This window comes from Neofelis nebulosa, chromosome 1 (genome assembly GCF_028018385.1).
Source record: "Neofelis nebulosa isolate mNeoNeb1 chromosome 1, mNeoNeb1.pri, whole genome shotgun sequence".
Classification (NCBI taxonomy): Eukaryota; Metazoa; Chordata; class Mammalia; order Carnivora; family Felidae; genus Neofelis; species Neofelis nebulosa.
The window spans coordinates 124,154,016-124,169,770 of record NC_080782.1 but is presented as its reverse complement, the minus strand read 5'-3'; the positions used below and the strand labels follow the sequence as shown (position 1 = coordinate 124,169,770).

The following is a 15,755-nucleotide window of genomic DNA, read 5'->3' as shown; positions in this document are numbered from 1 at the left end:
AAGGAAGGATAACTTAGAGGGCAAAACCAGGAGCCTTTAGGGTAGAACCAAGAATAGTAGAGAATCATTCCCAGACAGTAGGACTGAGCCTACTCACATGCCAGGCTGGATTTCAGAATTGCTAATGGACTAGTGGCTTCGGTTGCCCCTCTTCCAAATGGGAACATCTACCTTAGATAGAAGGCCAAGGAGACATGACAGCTAAATGTGATGTGAGATTCTAGATTGGATCCTGGACTAGGAAAAGGCCATTAGTAAGACAATTGGCAACATTTGAATAAGGTCTATAGATTAGTTAATAGTATTGCATCTGGGGGGTCTGGGGGGCTCAGTTGGTTAAGTGTCTGACTGTTGGTTTCAGCTTAGGTCATGATCTCACATTTTGTGGGGTCGAGCTCTGCGTTGGGCTCCACTTTGACAGCATGGGGCCTGCTTGGGATTCGTTCTCTCCCTCTCTCTGACCCTCTGCTTGCTCACTTTCTCTCTTTCTCTCTCTCAAAATAAATAAATAAGCTTTAAAAAATAGTATTACATCAATACTATTATTCATTTCCTGGTGTTGATAATTTTGCATGGTTGTATAATTTGGGGAAGCTGGGCAAAGGAGAGTCTTTGTTCTTTTTGCAACTTTCTTGCACATTTTGAATTATCTCAAAACTTAAAAATAAAGTCACTTCAAAATGTTTAAGTATTACCAATTTCTAAAAAGGGGCAACTATGGCAGTTACCCTACATCAATCCCAGCATTGTAGGGCAGTGGGGGGGGGGGGTTGAGGGGAGTCAGATAAATTGTTCCTATAGTTCACTTCTTCAAGTCAGGAGGAACAATACTCAAGTTGTTGTACCTAAGGAAGTGCTTTAGAGAAGCATCATCTGCACATACACTTGATTAAGAGGATGAGATCCTGGACCCTGAGCCTGAGTCTAAGCCTGAGTCTGGTACCATAATAGACGAGCCTTTTTGAAGGAGTAAGATTTGGGGTGAGGATGAGTGTATTTTTCATATAAATGGTTTGTGACCGGAAAGCAGACTGTAGTGGTTTCAAAACATATCCACAAAGTCTTTGACAATCCTTCCACCAAGAAACAGTCTAATTCTGCTCCCCTTGAACCTGGTCAGGGCTTAGTAACTAACTCTCTTCTAACAAACAGAATGTGGCAGAAGTGACTTCTGAGGCTAGATCATAAAAGACAACTCAGCTTTTGCCTGGCCCTCTCTTGGGATGCTCCCAGGTAAGGTGCCTGGCCCATAACCCCAGCTAAGCTCCCAGATGAGAACGGCCAGCAATGGCTTCTAGACATGTCAAGAGGAAACTTTGAAGTGACCCAGTCTCTGCTACTGTCTGACTGTTCAGCCACCATGTGACCAAAAATTACATGAAAGATGCTAACCTCCTAGCTGAGCCCAGTCAATCCCCAGGACTTTGAGAAATGACAACTGTCGCTGTTGGAAGCCACTTCATTTTGGGGTGATTTCTTATGCAGTAATAGATACCTGAAACAATGTGCCACAGGCAGGTGGAAACTGGGACTCAGAAAAATTAAGCGACTTTCCCCAAGCTCACATAGCTAGTAAGGAACAGAGCCGGGATTTTAATAAATATCAGTCTGAATCCCAAACCGTTTTCTTTCCACTAACAACAGACGTGTCAACAACAGTAACTGTGGCTAGCCTGCATCGAAGGTTTCCCCCAAGCAGGCAATTTTCTAAGCACTTTATGTGGAGTAACTCACTGAAACCTGACCCCAACGTCACGTGGTAGGTGTTATTATTAGCCCCATGTTATAGTTGGGGAACCGGGGGCAAAAAGAGGCTAATGAATTTGCCCAAAGTGATACAGCTAGTAAGTCACAGAGCCAAGATTCACCCTTCAAAGTCGGCTCTGGAGCATGCAGTCTTAACCACTATGTGATATATAGTTGAAACTTTCTTTCTTTTCTTTTCTTTCTTTCTTTCTTTTTAATGTTTATTTATTTTTGAGAGAGAGAGCATGACAGCAAGCTGGGAAGGGGCAGAGAGAGGGAGACAGAGGATCTGAAGTGGGCTCTGTGCTGACAGCAGAGAGCCCTATGCAGGGCTCAAACTCATGAACCGTGAGATCACGACCGGAGCTGAAGTCAGACGCTTAATCGACTGAGCCACCCAGGCGCCCTAATATAGTTGAAACTTTAGAACAGACTACATACATTGAGAAGAGAACCAGGGACAGCCCCTTAGGAGCTGTATCCTTATAAGACAGTCAGAAGAAGACCCAGTGATGGAAAAACATGAGAGGGATGTAAGAGGGGAAGGAACCAAACACTATGTGTACAACATCGCTGGAGGAACCCATGGCAGGGTCCACAAAGCAGCTTCAGTCTTTAAAGGTGAATGGGTCAATAGCAATCCAGCCATGACCCCTTCCCCAAATTCACAGTTGTCAGTAAAAAACTCTTCCAACGCAAGTGATCTTTGAACCGTAGAAGAGAGAGTAACATTCACCCTCTGAGACGGGAACAGAAGCAGCACTATTGCCCTTTTCTACTTTGCTCTTACAATGACAACATTCACCCCTCCTCTGGACTGACTAGGAGGTTACTTAACTTCAGAGATGAGAAAAGTCAACTTGTGTACTTACTTTAAAAAAATATGGTTTGTGAGCTTGGCCCAGTGAAGACCATCAAACCAACTAGGACCTTTTATGCACTTGATGTGATTGATTCCTTCACAGACTGAATCTAACACCAATGCCTTTAACGTTTACTTCTGTACAATAAGCTCTGGGCCTAAGGCTCATTCACCAGAGGCCCTGAGGCTGTGATACCACACAGAAGAATCAAGGAGCCCATGTTCAGTGTGGGCAAAGTAGAAGTGGGGCGGGAGGGTGGCAGTGGGAACTGGCAGAGGTGAAAACAATATTCCCAGGGGAACTAGTCTCAGCTCCAGCTCCCATTTGCCCTCTCAGATGAGAGCATAACACGCACAGCAGAAACCTACTCCGATAATTTGCATAATGAGAAACAAAGACAGGAAGCCCCTCCCAATCTGGGGGCCCTCCATGTGCCTCCTTCAACCTACAAGTTAGATTCTTTCCCATTGGCAAGAAGTTTCTCTCAGAGGTGGTAATGTTTTGCTTGGCCCACAGCATGACTACCTGGCTCCACATCCTAGGTTCTTCTCAGTATTGGCCTGAATCATTTGGGCCGAGCCCTGGGAGTGCCATCTTCAAGGATGACTGTCAGTACTTGGCCAAGACACTTTAACATACACGTTACTAGGAGGCCCCATGCATGTCACCAGCCTTTTTGGAAAAAGCATTCCCTTTTGAAAATGACACTTGCAAGTATGGGAGAGGCTTTCTTGGAAAAACCCCATGTTTTGTCCAAAAGAACTGGACCTGAAACTCCACCAGATTTGTCATATGTGATTCCTCCCTCACTGGTCCCTATCCCAGGCCTTGTTCATTATCTTCTCATTAGGTCCATCAGTCCTAACGTCCAAGAAAGCATTGGAAAGTTTGCACTAGAAATTTCCGGCAACTTCTCTGGTTCTTGGGAATGGGGGCTGAGGAGTGGCACTTACAATGATGACAAAAGCAGGTGTGACAGCAGACCCAAGCAAGGAGCACCAAGGGCTCTCAGAAGCAAGGAGCACCAACAGGTTCTCAGAAATGAACCCACATGAATGGACTACGAAAAGGAAACCAACTAAGAGGAAGCTGCCTTTGGAAGCCCCAGTGTCCTTTGAAAGAAGCTCTTCCCTTGTGGGCTTTAGTTTCACTCTGTGACAACTGGATCATGTTGTGGGCTGAGACTTGTTTCTTCCTTTTTAAAAATTCTTCTTTTTAGGGGCGCCTGGGTGGCGCAGTCGGTTAAGCGTCCGACTTCAGCCAGGTCACGATCTCGCGGTCCGTGAGTTCGAGCCCCGCGTCAGGCTCTGGGCTGATGGCTCGGAGCCTGGAGCCTGTTTCCGATTCTGTGTCTCCCTCTCTCTCTGCCCCTCCCCCGTTCATGCTCTGTCTCTCTCTGTCCCAAAAATAAATAAAAAACGTTGAAAAAAAAATTAAAAAAAAAAATTCTTCTTTTTATTATTTTCCCTCTGAAATCCAATCAACCAATGGCAATACCGGGAAAGTTGCACTGGCTACAGCCTTGCTATTCTTTTTCTCACTCCGTGATAGGAAGTGAGACATGACAGAGCTCCTTAATCTATCTGTTCCATCCTGACTGGTAAATAAACTCTCCTCTCTGAAACCAAACTTATTCCAAAAGAGAGTCATCAATCAGGCAGTGCTTGTGATATTCATCACTGGCCTAAGCAACTGTGGTGAGGTACTCTGCTGAGATTATACTTATGGCCACAGGTACCAGTGGGAGGGATTGACTTGAGGAAGCCGCGCGCCATAGCCCTGTGCAAAGTGATGACTAGTGATCCTTTGGCACTCTGAGCTAGAAGAGAAAAACCCTCTTGAGACCCACCCCCAGCCCCCCGCCCAAAACATCCGCCACGCAGATGTGGAAAAAAATGGTAATGGTATTTCAAGGAAATGGTAAGGGATGAACATGCCAGCAAGGCGCCCGGGTGGCTCAGTCGGTTGAGCGTCTGACTTTGGCTCAGGTCATGATCTCATGGTTGGTGAGTCTGAGCCCCACATCGGGCTCTGTGCTGACAGTGCAGACAGAGCCTGCTTGGGATCCTCTGTCTCCCTGTCTCTGCCCCTTCCCTGCTCATGCTTGCGCTCACGTGCACTCTCTCTCTGTCTCAAGCTAAATAAATAAACTGAAAAAAAAAAAAAAAAAAGGATGAACATGCCGAAGAGAGACATGAAGAAACACTGAGTTTCCCCTCCCCAACCTTTTAGGAAACAACTGTGATCTAAGAACCAGTCCTAGCCTTCAGAAGCCCTCAAGCTGCCTACTAGGCAGAGAGGTACAACAACTTGTAATTTGTGGTCTCCGCTTACTACAGATGACGCCTGGTCATGTCTCTTACTTCTTAAAATATTCAGCCTGAAGCATGAACATGTCAAAGTAACTGAGTGAAACTGGACATTCCAGTGAGAAACCCAAGTGGGGAACATCCTAAAAAGTCATATGGCAAGTGAAACTGGAGAATTTTTTTGCAGAATGCCAACTAACCAAAAGACAGAAAGGAAACACAAGCCAAAATATTAACACGTGTGAGGAAAACCACCTGGTCATAATTCTAAAACTCAAGAAAAGAGAATTACCTGCAAGAAAACGAAGATGCTATAGATTACAAAGGGGAAGAAAAGTGAACAGAAATATAACTGAGAACCCAAATTCTGCCCTTTATCAAAATGTCTGAAAATACTTTCTATGATCGGTCTAGTCTGAGTTGTCATTTGAAGAAACTTGAAATTTGTCTAGGGCAAAAGTGGCCAGTAGAGAAAGCAAAAAGGATCCACTCACTCCCTTCTTTCTTGGCAATAGCCATTCATCAAATATTTGTCGTATGTTAACTTACTTCCCCCAAAGATCTTACAATAAGGTGAATAGATAAGATACTGACCCATCAAAAGGTAATCAACAATGCATGGCATTAAATGATACGTGTCATATGCATGGTACAGGTCATAAATACTAAAACTCTAAGAAAATAATAAGGAATACTTGAGGTTGGGGATGTGTGGTCAGCCCAGGATCTGAGGGTTAATAATAGCCAAAAAATATTTAGAGGAAGAAGGCAAGGTGAGGAATCTTTGTCCTACAAACATTTAAGGATCTACGATTCATACTTTCATCAGGTTCTGCACATTAATCAATTAAGGAAAATTAAACCCCCAAAACTCCAAAAATGTCCCCTGTTACATGACCACACCTGGGCAGCCCCTAGATCCACACCAACTCAGTGCAGAAACAAGGAAAGACAGAATATGAATAGTGTAGTGTGAAAGCATCCCCAATGCTGGAAGCCCCCAAATCAAAGCAGGATGAGTCAGGGATCTGCTCTTTTTGGGCGGGGGGAAAAAAGAAAAGACACTGTCAGCCATTTTCCAGGGACTTTCAGCAGCTCCTCCTAATAACAGCTAAAACCAGTGATAGTCAAAGAGCAGGCCTGGCAGGACTCCAGAACCTGGACCCCACAAGCATGTTGAGATTTTGAAATGCACATTTTGGAGTATGGATCTTAGTCATTGTCATCCTATTTGTGAAACAGAGAAAAGCAGTATCTATCTGTGGGCTTCTCAGAATACTGATCAACAGAGATCCATGGATACATCAAGACTGATGGCCTTGTTGGGACCTCCGTAGAACCAGCATGAACTTCCCTACAGAGAGACCACACACATAATCCCTTCTCTTCTCATCACCTCAACCAGCCCTACCCAGTGACTCTGTATTGAGATAAATAGGGACATCTGGGTTAAAAATACAGTGGTTGGTGAAAATCTCCCCCTTGCCTGCCTGCAGTCTGCTTCTAGAACTGAAAATTTTCACTTATTAGTTGTCCTGCTCACATTGATCTCATAAGATTTAGTTAATAATTAATATTTTTTAACATTTATTATTGGGTGCTGTGCTAATCATTCTACATGTATTATCTCATTTAATACAGCTATCCTATTAAGTGCTATCACTATCCCCATTTTATAGGAAAGTAATTTGCCCAACATCACTGAGTTTGAAAATGTAGAAGATGGTTTCCAAACCCAGGTCTGTTTGGCTGTAAAGCCCAAATTCTTAGTCATTATACCATACTTAGTAGAATTTTTAATTTTTTAAAGGAAGGGCATCTATGAAAAACTTTCAGCTAACATCATACTTAATGGTGAAGGTCTGAATGCTTTCCACCACGACTAGAACAAAGATGTTTGTTCTCACCACTTTTATTCAACATTGTCCTTGGCAGTGCTAGCTGGTGGAATAAGGAAAGAAAAAGAAATAAAGGCAAACAGGTCAGAAAGTAAAAAGTAAAACTGTCTTTTCTTCACTGACAACATAGTCATGTACACAGAGAAAACTCCTTAAGAAATCTACACAAAAAAGTTACTAGGAATAATCAGTGAATTTATTAAGGTCACAGGATACGAAGTCAATATTTTAAAAATTATCATCCTGTATGGTAGCAATTAATAACTGGAAAACAAAATTAAACAAAAATACCCTTCACAGTAGCATCCAGAAAACCTGAAATACTTAGGGATAAATTTAACAAAATACGTGCAAGACCCATTCACCGATGACCACAAAACATTACTGAACTGCTCTTAACGTTCAAATACTACTTGCATGATTGCAAATAAAGTCTTCAGCCTAGCATTCAAAACAGGTGAAAACGTGACCCTCATCTACCTCTCCAGACCCTTTCTCCAGTTCTCCTTTTCATTCTGGTTATTTTGCATACTACAAATATGCCCCTCTGCTGAAGAGAATGGTGGCTCTCTCTGCCTGAAATCCATGTAGCCAATCGATTGGTCTCTATCTCTAAACCACCCCTACCTCAACTATCCCTGGCTATTAGAATCCCATCTCAAACTACTTCTCCAAGAAACTTTCTTTAATCTTCTAACTGAATATGATCTTCTTTTCCTCTAAGATGCTTCCCCTGCTCCCAAAAGCACTATGCTGGTATCTTACGGCATTTATCATATTCTGGATTGAACTGCTGCTCTATCTTTGTACTTCCAGACTGTAAACTCCTTGATGACAGGAACTGTGTCTGATATAACTACCCAGAAAGTACCTAGTTCTTTACACAGAGCACACATATAAGTATTTGTTGAAGCAAGCATTTGAAAGATGGAATTGAAATCAAGCTCTCAGTAATACAACCTCAGGAATACCAAAATGTATCACTGTCACAATCGAATTAATGATGTCCTGACTGTCCCGGGGACTGAACCAGGTATTTAGCCATGTGGTGACTTTCACTCAGTTCTGAGGAATGTGAGCTCAGTTTGTCTTCTGTTAGTCGGACCAATAGCAAGATCAAGACCAAGTAAAACATCCTAGCCTAGAGGACAAAGACAGATCCTCAGTCTGAATAAACAGATCAGTGAGGGAAAGAGGAGGGGGGAAGCCGATGTCATCAGCACAAGGCAGGAAATCTATGAAGACAAAAGAGAAGCACTAAAGATTCTGTTTCTGAAAAAAGGATAAAAAGCGACCTGAACGTCACATCTTGGGGGGCTGTGTTGCTGTAGTATACGGAAGTCTCTAGGATACCTGTGCCTCTGCCACTCTGGACACATCTGCAAGGGTAAATGGACTATTAACTGCCTCCAGACCACCCCAGGAGGCAAGCAGCATGGCCAGGTCCTGAGCAGAGGCACAGGGAGGAGCTAACAGGCTCTGTCCCAGAGAAGGTCCCTGGAGAGGTAACTTGGCTCTCACTGCAAGTACAGAGTGGGAAGGGAATGTTACTGTACAATGGAGCTCATATACCACACTTGGCTAGAGGCAACTCGCCAGAAAGAAGGCTCCTTAACTGAGCCTCATTTATAATTATCGAAAAACATCACCGCTGATTAACAGCAAATGCTCTTAGTCAACATGAATCTCTGTCTTTTGACCCCAGATTGGCAAGAGCTCCAAGCTCTTTGCCTGAGTACAGCATGTCCTCTTTCAAGTCATCCTGATGCCTTTTAGTCACCCTCCGGGCTCCTACAGTTGCTATAGCCTAACATGGAGCTCTAGTTCACCAAAGATTTACCTGTGTGCACTGATGTTTTTAAAGGAGGCTAATTTCACAGACTTGTCATAATTTAGCACTTCCACCGGTTAATTCACTTACTTTCCCCAGTTTTCCAACGTGTTGCCTATTTCATCTCTTGAAATTCATAAACTGACTTTATTTATAAGTGCTAATTCCAATAAGTGAGTAGGAGGGGAAGATTAATTCACTAGAAACAAGACAAAAATCCCCATTTCACATACCTTTGAAAATCTGGGGGGAGGTTTTTACTTTTGGTTCAAATTATACTGCCACCACTTCAGACCTTGAAAAGAAAGACCCCAGAACAAGTTGTTGAAGACTGCACAGGGGAAACTTCATTGATATTAACATTCCTTTCCAAATCAATGTGCGGAATTACCAAATGCCACTAAACCAGAAGGATTGAGAGGGTTAAAAACTTCCACTGTTGGATTTCCATATTTGTTTTTTGCTTACGTATTCGAGTGGCAATTCCCCGATCCTCTGAAATCTCAACACTACGTTCAAATTGGTTATCTTAAACGTACTTCAAAATAGTATTCAAGTGGCTAGTCCTAGAATTTACCAATTGTACAGGAATACAGTCAAAATCAAACTCTTCATTAACAGCTGAAATCTTCGACTTGGCTTCTAAATGAAAATCAAAGCAATCATGCACTGTAGAGTTTTCTCTTTCCACATATGGAATCATGTGATTTCTCACACGGATTCTGTTGTGAGATTATCAAGAGTGTGAAACAGTAGGAATTGCTGTACCGGCAGAGCTATGGCCCTAAAGCTCAGTGGCAAATCTCTGCATCTCTCCTTTGAGCGTCCCAATTAAGATTCATCACAAAATTCACTGTCACAGAAAACTTCTTAAAGGCAAAGTATCTGGAAAACAATTTGGGATTTTCATTCCTGACCCAAGGGTTATATCTGCGAGGTAGGGTAGTGAATATATATATGTGTATATATATATATATACATGTATATATATATGGCTTGGGAACAAGTTCCCATAATACTGACTTACTGGCAAAATTAACATTCTCCATCTTTTAAGAGAAAAACATGGCTTCTTTGACAAACATTTTACTTTTAGAGAAGTACACATTTCAAGAATATGTCATTTTTCAATTGCCTTAGGAACAGGTAGCTTAGAGGGAGACTTTTCACCACGTTTTTTTTTTTTTTTTTTTTTTTAAAGCCCAACATGAGCCTTGAACTCACAATCCTGAGATCAAGACCTGAGCTGAGATTAAGCGTCAGACACCAGGCACCCCATTCACCATATATTTGTATGTACTTTCTGGAATAAGGCATATAAATATTTTACATATTCAAAAAGCTAAATACAATTTTATAAGGAAAAAAGCTATTGATGCATTTACTATTAGGAAATAAAATGAAAATGTCCTAGATAATAAAAGACGGTAAAGAGGATTGGAACCAAGAAGTTAGTCACCTAGTTAGTTAATCCGCCACCCTCTCTAGTTCCCAAGATATTTGTTAACTCAAACTGTTAGTTGTTTTATTTTAGTTGTTTTATTTTCGTTGAAACAGGAGGGTGAGGGAGTGGTGATCTATTCTCCAAAAAGAAAAAAAAAGAGGGTCCTCTCCAGCAAGACCTTTATTCTTGACACTGCTCAAATCCCATTAACACTAATCAGCACAGTGATTAAGCACATTGTGGTTAAGTACTCTAGTTGATAACTACTCCTTTGGAAAAAAGGTTCCCATAGCGACAGGTAAAGGCTATCATCAAATTCAGCTTTTGAGACTTGGTGTCACAGATCAGAGTTAAGATTGTTTTAGTATTAATCTGGAGGCTTGCTTTTTTAACTTCACTTGACTTCATTCATTCAAAAGACCCTTAGGAGAGTCCCTCTATAAACCAGCACAGTACCAACATCAGGGACCAGGAGAGGTAGAAGGACCTCATAGATAAAATATGATTCCCACCGCCAAGAATTACAATCTGCTATGGAAAGCAGCCACTGAAAGAACGAATGACTTTATGATAGTAATGCTACCCCTAAATCTATAACCAAGCCTTGTCCTTACCACCATGGATGGTCAGTTTCTAGTCTAGTTTCACTTTCCCATCTTCAAGCTGCAGCACAGCTGGGTTTCCAGCTGGCTGGGGAAGAAAAGATTCTTTAAATAAACAGCATTTTAAAAATATGCAGTCACTTTTGCTTTACCAAATTTTGTGAACCACCTTCCCCTAACATGTGAATCTGGATGTCAAATTAATTAAAAACTATTTGAAAGAATGTAAAGTGCTCCAGGAATACACCGTTTCCATCTTTAACAACAAAGAACACTATACATTGGAAGAAAACTGCAAGTCAGAAAGTTCCAAAGGAAGAATGATCTTTTTTTTTTTTTTGGTAACACATCGGCTGTGTCTGTTCAACAAGGAAACAGCTTAAAAGCATATAAGTAGGAAAACAACAAGATAGGGTGTGATTATACCAAAATATATGCAACCATTGTTAAAAATGCAGGCCCGTTTGCAGAACAGGATGCCTTGTACAGAGCTGCTAATCTCTAAGACTCCTTTCTAACTCTTTTTCATCTCCTTTCCACAGAAGGCATAGAAAACACCTCATGTATGCAATCTTAGAAATGCAAAGATTTTACTCAACTCTTTACCACCAGAGGTAGTAATTTTGGATGAATGATACACATGAGATCTATAAAAATACCCCTCTGACACATACTGTTATTGCAGCCAGATTTCACATGCTTCAAATCGATATTCTACAGTTGCGGTGAAATTAGCCATTATGAGGACCTTCTAGAAAGGGTCCAGTATGACCCCTCACTGATGCTACTGAGACATTTGCTAACTTTTAAGCTCAGTATCACTCTATATGGTATATTATCCCAAAGTCCTGGCCCACCAAAACACACCTTTCTAGATGATCTCCCCAGGAACCATACCTCTCTGAATCCAGACACATTCAGAGCTGGAACTGGCTAAACAAAGTAACAATTCAACCACAGTTGCTCAATATAACGGCCATGATGACAGTTTCTGAGTGCCAGTTTCCCTATTTTGCAATGGGCAGATCTGCTCCAAGGAGAAAATGTTCCCAATGACCCTGTGGCCTAGAGGGCTTTCTTTAGAGACAGAAAACAGAAAATGAATTTGTTAGTTATTTCCTGCTGAACACAAGGAAGGTGTTGTGGTTAGTTAGGATGATTTTGTTTCCTTATTTAATATACCATCACCAGTGCACGCTTTCTGCTTTCTTTAACCCCGTAGTCGAAAATAGGAAAATGTAGTCTATGCTCTTCTGCCACACGATCACCAGTTCCACAAGTTTCCTCTTGCAAATATGTCCTTTAATTTCTAATCCCCTTGTATAAAGCCCCCCTCCCGAACTGACCCAGATCTATATGTTATCAACTCAAAGCAAAAATATTTGCATTTCTGAAGTGTTTACTTCCATGCTCATTCCTGCTCCTTGACAATTTGAAGTGTGGGAGAGCCTTCTCCTTAGCACGGATTGCAGTATCTTCTGGGCACTATACTACCCATGCCATTTCAATCATATGAGGTGATCATAAGCTCAAAGCAGACAACATTTCTGACCTCCAAATCCTTCCTGATCACACATTCAACTATTAAACTCTTAAACTCTCACTAAAACGAACAAGGCATAATTGTCAGGAGGGAAGGAGTAAAGGAGGAGGAGGAAGACAGGGGATTACCTGACAATCACCATTGGGTCTCAGTGGACCAGACTAGGGATTATGTGGTGATGTGCCCTGTGCATATTCAGGAGCAACTCACCGAAAACCAAAACAGAAGCTGTCCTTGGACAAGGTTCAATAAATGTTTTTACTATCTATTTCCCACTGCACAATACAGATCCACAGCTCCCCACGGGGTCTCAGATAAAATACTTAACAATAAAAAATTAACTGGTCTCAACTTGTCATCATAAAACATTTAAGACATTAAAAAGCAGTCAACAAAATTCCTCAGAACAATGTCAGAGAGAGAAACTGCTGTTACCACCAAAGTTTTTCCCTCCTTATTAAGATACTTCAAGATTCTTCTGACCAAAGTGATCACTGTTCAACATAATGCCTAGATATACTACCACCACTAAATTAAAATTTGTCTCCTGAAGGACGGCGGCGGGGGCGGGGGGGGGGGGGGGGGGAGGGGGAGTGGTAAGAGGAGGAAAGCTTCCAAAAGTCAAAGGCATTGATCTAGAAAGATAAGGGCAGCAAAACCTCCTATGAGCTGTTACACATTCTTTGCTTCTCAAAGCCTATCTAGAACCAATTGGTAAACTGGTAAACAAGCCAACTTCGATGGCCATCCAGGACATCTGTCACAATTCAGTGATTACACAGCTCAGAGTCACACAGCAAGCACCAAATTCAGCCTTACTTGGGACAAAATGAAACCCCAATATGAATAAGCACAAGATAAGCTAACACCAAATACTCCAGTATGGGGCCGATTTGGTTTGAAATACCTTACTGAGAAGTATTGGGTGCAGGGATAAGAAACAAAAGCTCTTAAACTGATATTTCTTTGACTTTTGTCATGGGAGACCTCCACTCCCACCTACAGAGACCTACAGATTTCAGTGTTTTGTTCCCAGTCACCTGCGTTCCTGTGCAGCGCCCAAAACCATGAAGATGAGAGACGCAGTCAACACATCCTGCCAGTAAGATGTCAGAGCTTGAACTTACAGCATTCAGCAGAAGTAAGTTACTCTCTTTCACTGTCATCACCATCAACAGACCTAGTGAAATCTCCCAGAAACAGCCAAGAGAGGTGTCTGCTCGATGGTCCTGGACGTTAAGAGAAAGCGTGCTAACTGCTTAGCAAAGACCGGCAATCACAATGGAGAAAACACCCGAGCCACATGGAGGACGGAAAACAGTAGCATAAAAAGTCCAACTCTGTCTGCGCCAGCGGTGTGGATGAGCAGAACCCGGAGCCCAGGAGAGGAAGGAGGGGGCGGGGGCCATCATTCCCTAGGAGAACTTGTAAGCGGAGGCCTTCACAAGCTGGGAGTCTGCCCGGCTGCTCCTGCAGACCCTCTCCAGCCTGAGCAAGGCAGGCCCATGGGAGCAGAGCGGGCAAGGCCTCCGAGGGTCACTCCTGACTCACTGAGCCTCGGGCCAGCACCGCCCGGACTTCTCCGTTTTTCCTGCCGCTACTGGGCTATGATGGCAGCTTTCCAGCTCCACTTGCCATACATCAGCCGCAGATCGCTGCTGGCACAGGCCAGCGCCTTCCCCCGCCCCCCACCCCTGGCACACTTTGAGCCCGATCCTCCTTCTCCCCAACCCCAACCCCCTCACCCACCCGTGCCAGGCGCCCTGCCCAGGGGCGGCCCCACCCCCCAGCAGCCCGCCGCTGCCAGGCCTGGGCACCTGCAGCACCTCTCCGCCCCACCCCCATTCTCTACCACCTCTCCCCTCCCCCCTTTCTCTAGCAGAGGGAGGGGGCGACTCACCGCAGTCAGTGCACAGGATCTTGCCCACCTCTTTCTTGAGGTTTTTGCCGTTGGTGTCGATGGGGGCAAAGGCCGTCTTAAACACTAAGGGCTGCTCCGTGGGCTCCAGGAAAAAGATGTAGCGCTGGTTCCTTTCGAGCGGCGCACAGGAGCCCACGCTGATCACCTGCTCGCGCTGCAGACCCCCGCTCCGGAGGGGCCACTTGTCCAGCACCTTTACCAGCGCCACCCGACCCGAGGCGGGGGGCTCTCGGGTGCTGTTGGAGCTGGAGCCGCCGGCCGGGGCTAACCCCTGTACCTTGCCCTCCACCACCACGGGTGCCTTATACGCCTGGTCCTGCACCGACTTGAGGCTAGGCGAGTAGCAGGCGAGCGACACACCGAAGAGCAGCATGGAGAAGCCGGGGGCCGGGTCGCGCCTCATGCCGCCGGCGGCTGCGGCTCGAGAGCGGGCGGCGGCTCTCCGGGCTGCGGGGCTGCGGGGCTGCGGCTGTTGCGGCGGCCGCGGCTCTGGGGGCGCAGCGGGACGGGAGATGCTGCTGTTGCTGCTGCTGCTGCTCCTGCTGCTGCTCTCGCTGCTGCTGCTGCTGCTGCTGCTCCTCTCGCTGCTGCCGCTGCTGCTGCCGCCGCTGCTGCTGCCGCTGCTGCTGCCGCTGCTGCTGCTGTCGCTGTAGCTGCTGCACCGAGCCTTCTCCAGTGGCGGCGGCGGCAGCGCTGAGCAGCAAACCTGCCGCATCTGGCCAGGCCATTTGGGGGGCTCCGCCGCTCCGCCGCCGCCGCCTTGGGAGGGGAAACAGAGCCCGCTAGAAAACCGGAAACAGCGTAACGTTAGCGCCTCGTAGCCCTCCACCTGCAGCCCGGGGAGGCGGCCCAGCTAGGGCAGGGGGCAGGCGGCAAGCGGGCCGCGATGCGCAGCGCGGAGCCGCGCGGCGCTCCCACCCTGCGCGCCAGGACCTGGAGGAGGATGCGGAGAATAGGACGCCCGCCCACTTGCTCTCTCGCGCCCCCTCTACCCCCGGACCGAGTGAGGAGCGCGGCTTCTGCAGGGGAAGCTTGGGACTGCACTGCCTTAGCGCCTGGCTTCGGGGCCCGCAGGGGCGCGGGAGGAATCGCGCTACCTTAGCTCTTGGGATTTATGGGCAGGACAGTAGGGCAGTGTGTGACGAGAGGACGGAGTAGAGATAAAGGATTCTGGCACCGTCCTATGAAAGTGGGAGTGGGACACAGGGTGTGCCCCTGCCTTTTGGCCATCAGCTGGAGCAGCCAGGGAGATTTCCACGCGAGGTGTGGCGGGCCAGCCCTCCTCCTCCTGGGTTGTCCCCTTCCTTGGGAGGACCCTAGAGGCCGGCCCCTAATCGACCCCACGTGTTCGGCCCTGCCAACGCCTAGCGAGCTCTAGAGATTTGAATTGAGGTGGGGAAGGATTCCAGTCCCATCATTTTTGGAAAGAGTTAGGGCTACGTGGAGTCTTGTCTCGGCATCGAGGACACCTAACGCCACCAGGGTGGTGGCTGGGAGTGGGTCCATTCCCAAGACTCTGGGCTTTCTGCAGCTGCTAGTCAGGGCCAGGCGCTGCACAACCTCATCTTCTTTTAAAAAAGATGTTCCCTAAGGGAGGT

The 15,755-nt window shown here is 45.4% G+C and overlaps 1 protein-coding gene across 3 annotated transcripts in view; it reads right to left on the bottom strand.

The window, feature by feature from the left end:
* NRG2 (neuregulin 2) overlaps positions 1 to 15,105 on the bottom strand; it is a 187,310-nt gene extending 172,205 nt beyond the window's left edge. For 2 of the 3 annotated variants that reach the window (XM_058734873.1, XM_058734886.1), the window contains exon 1: positions 14,137 to 15,105. In XM_058734873.1, the coding sequence (XP_058590856.1) occupies positions 14,137 to 14,872 (736 nt within the window). In that variant the 5' untranslated portion in view covers positions 14,873 to 15,105. The remainder of the gene's footprint in view (positions 1 to 14,136) is intronic. The other variant, XM_058734880.1, reaches the window with a different exon arrangement.
* Positions 15,106 to 15,755: the final 650 nt, after the last annotated feature.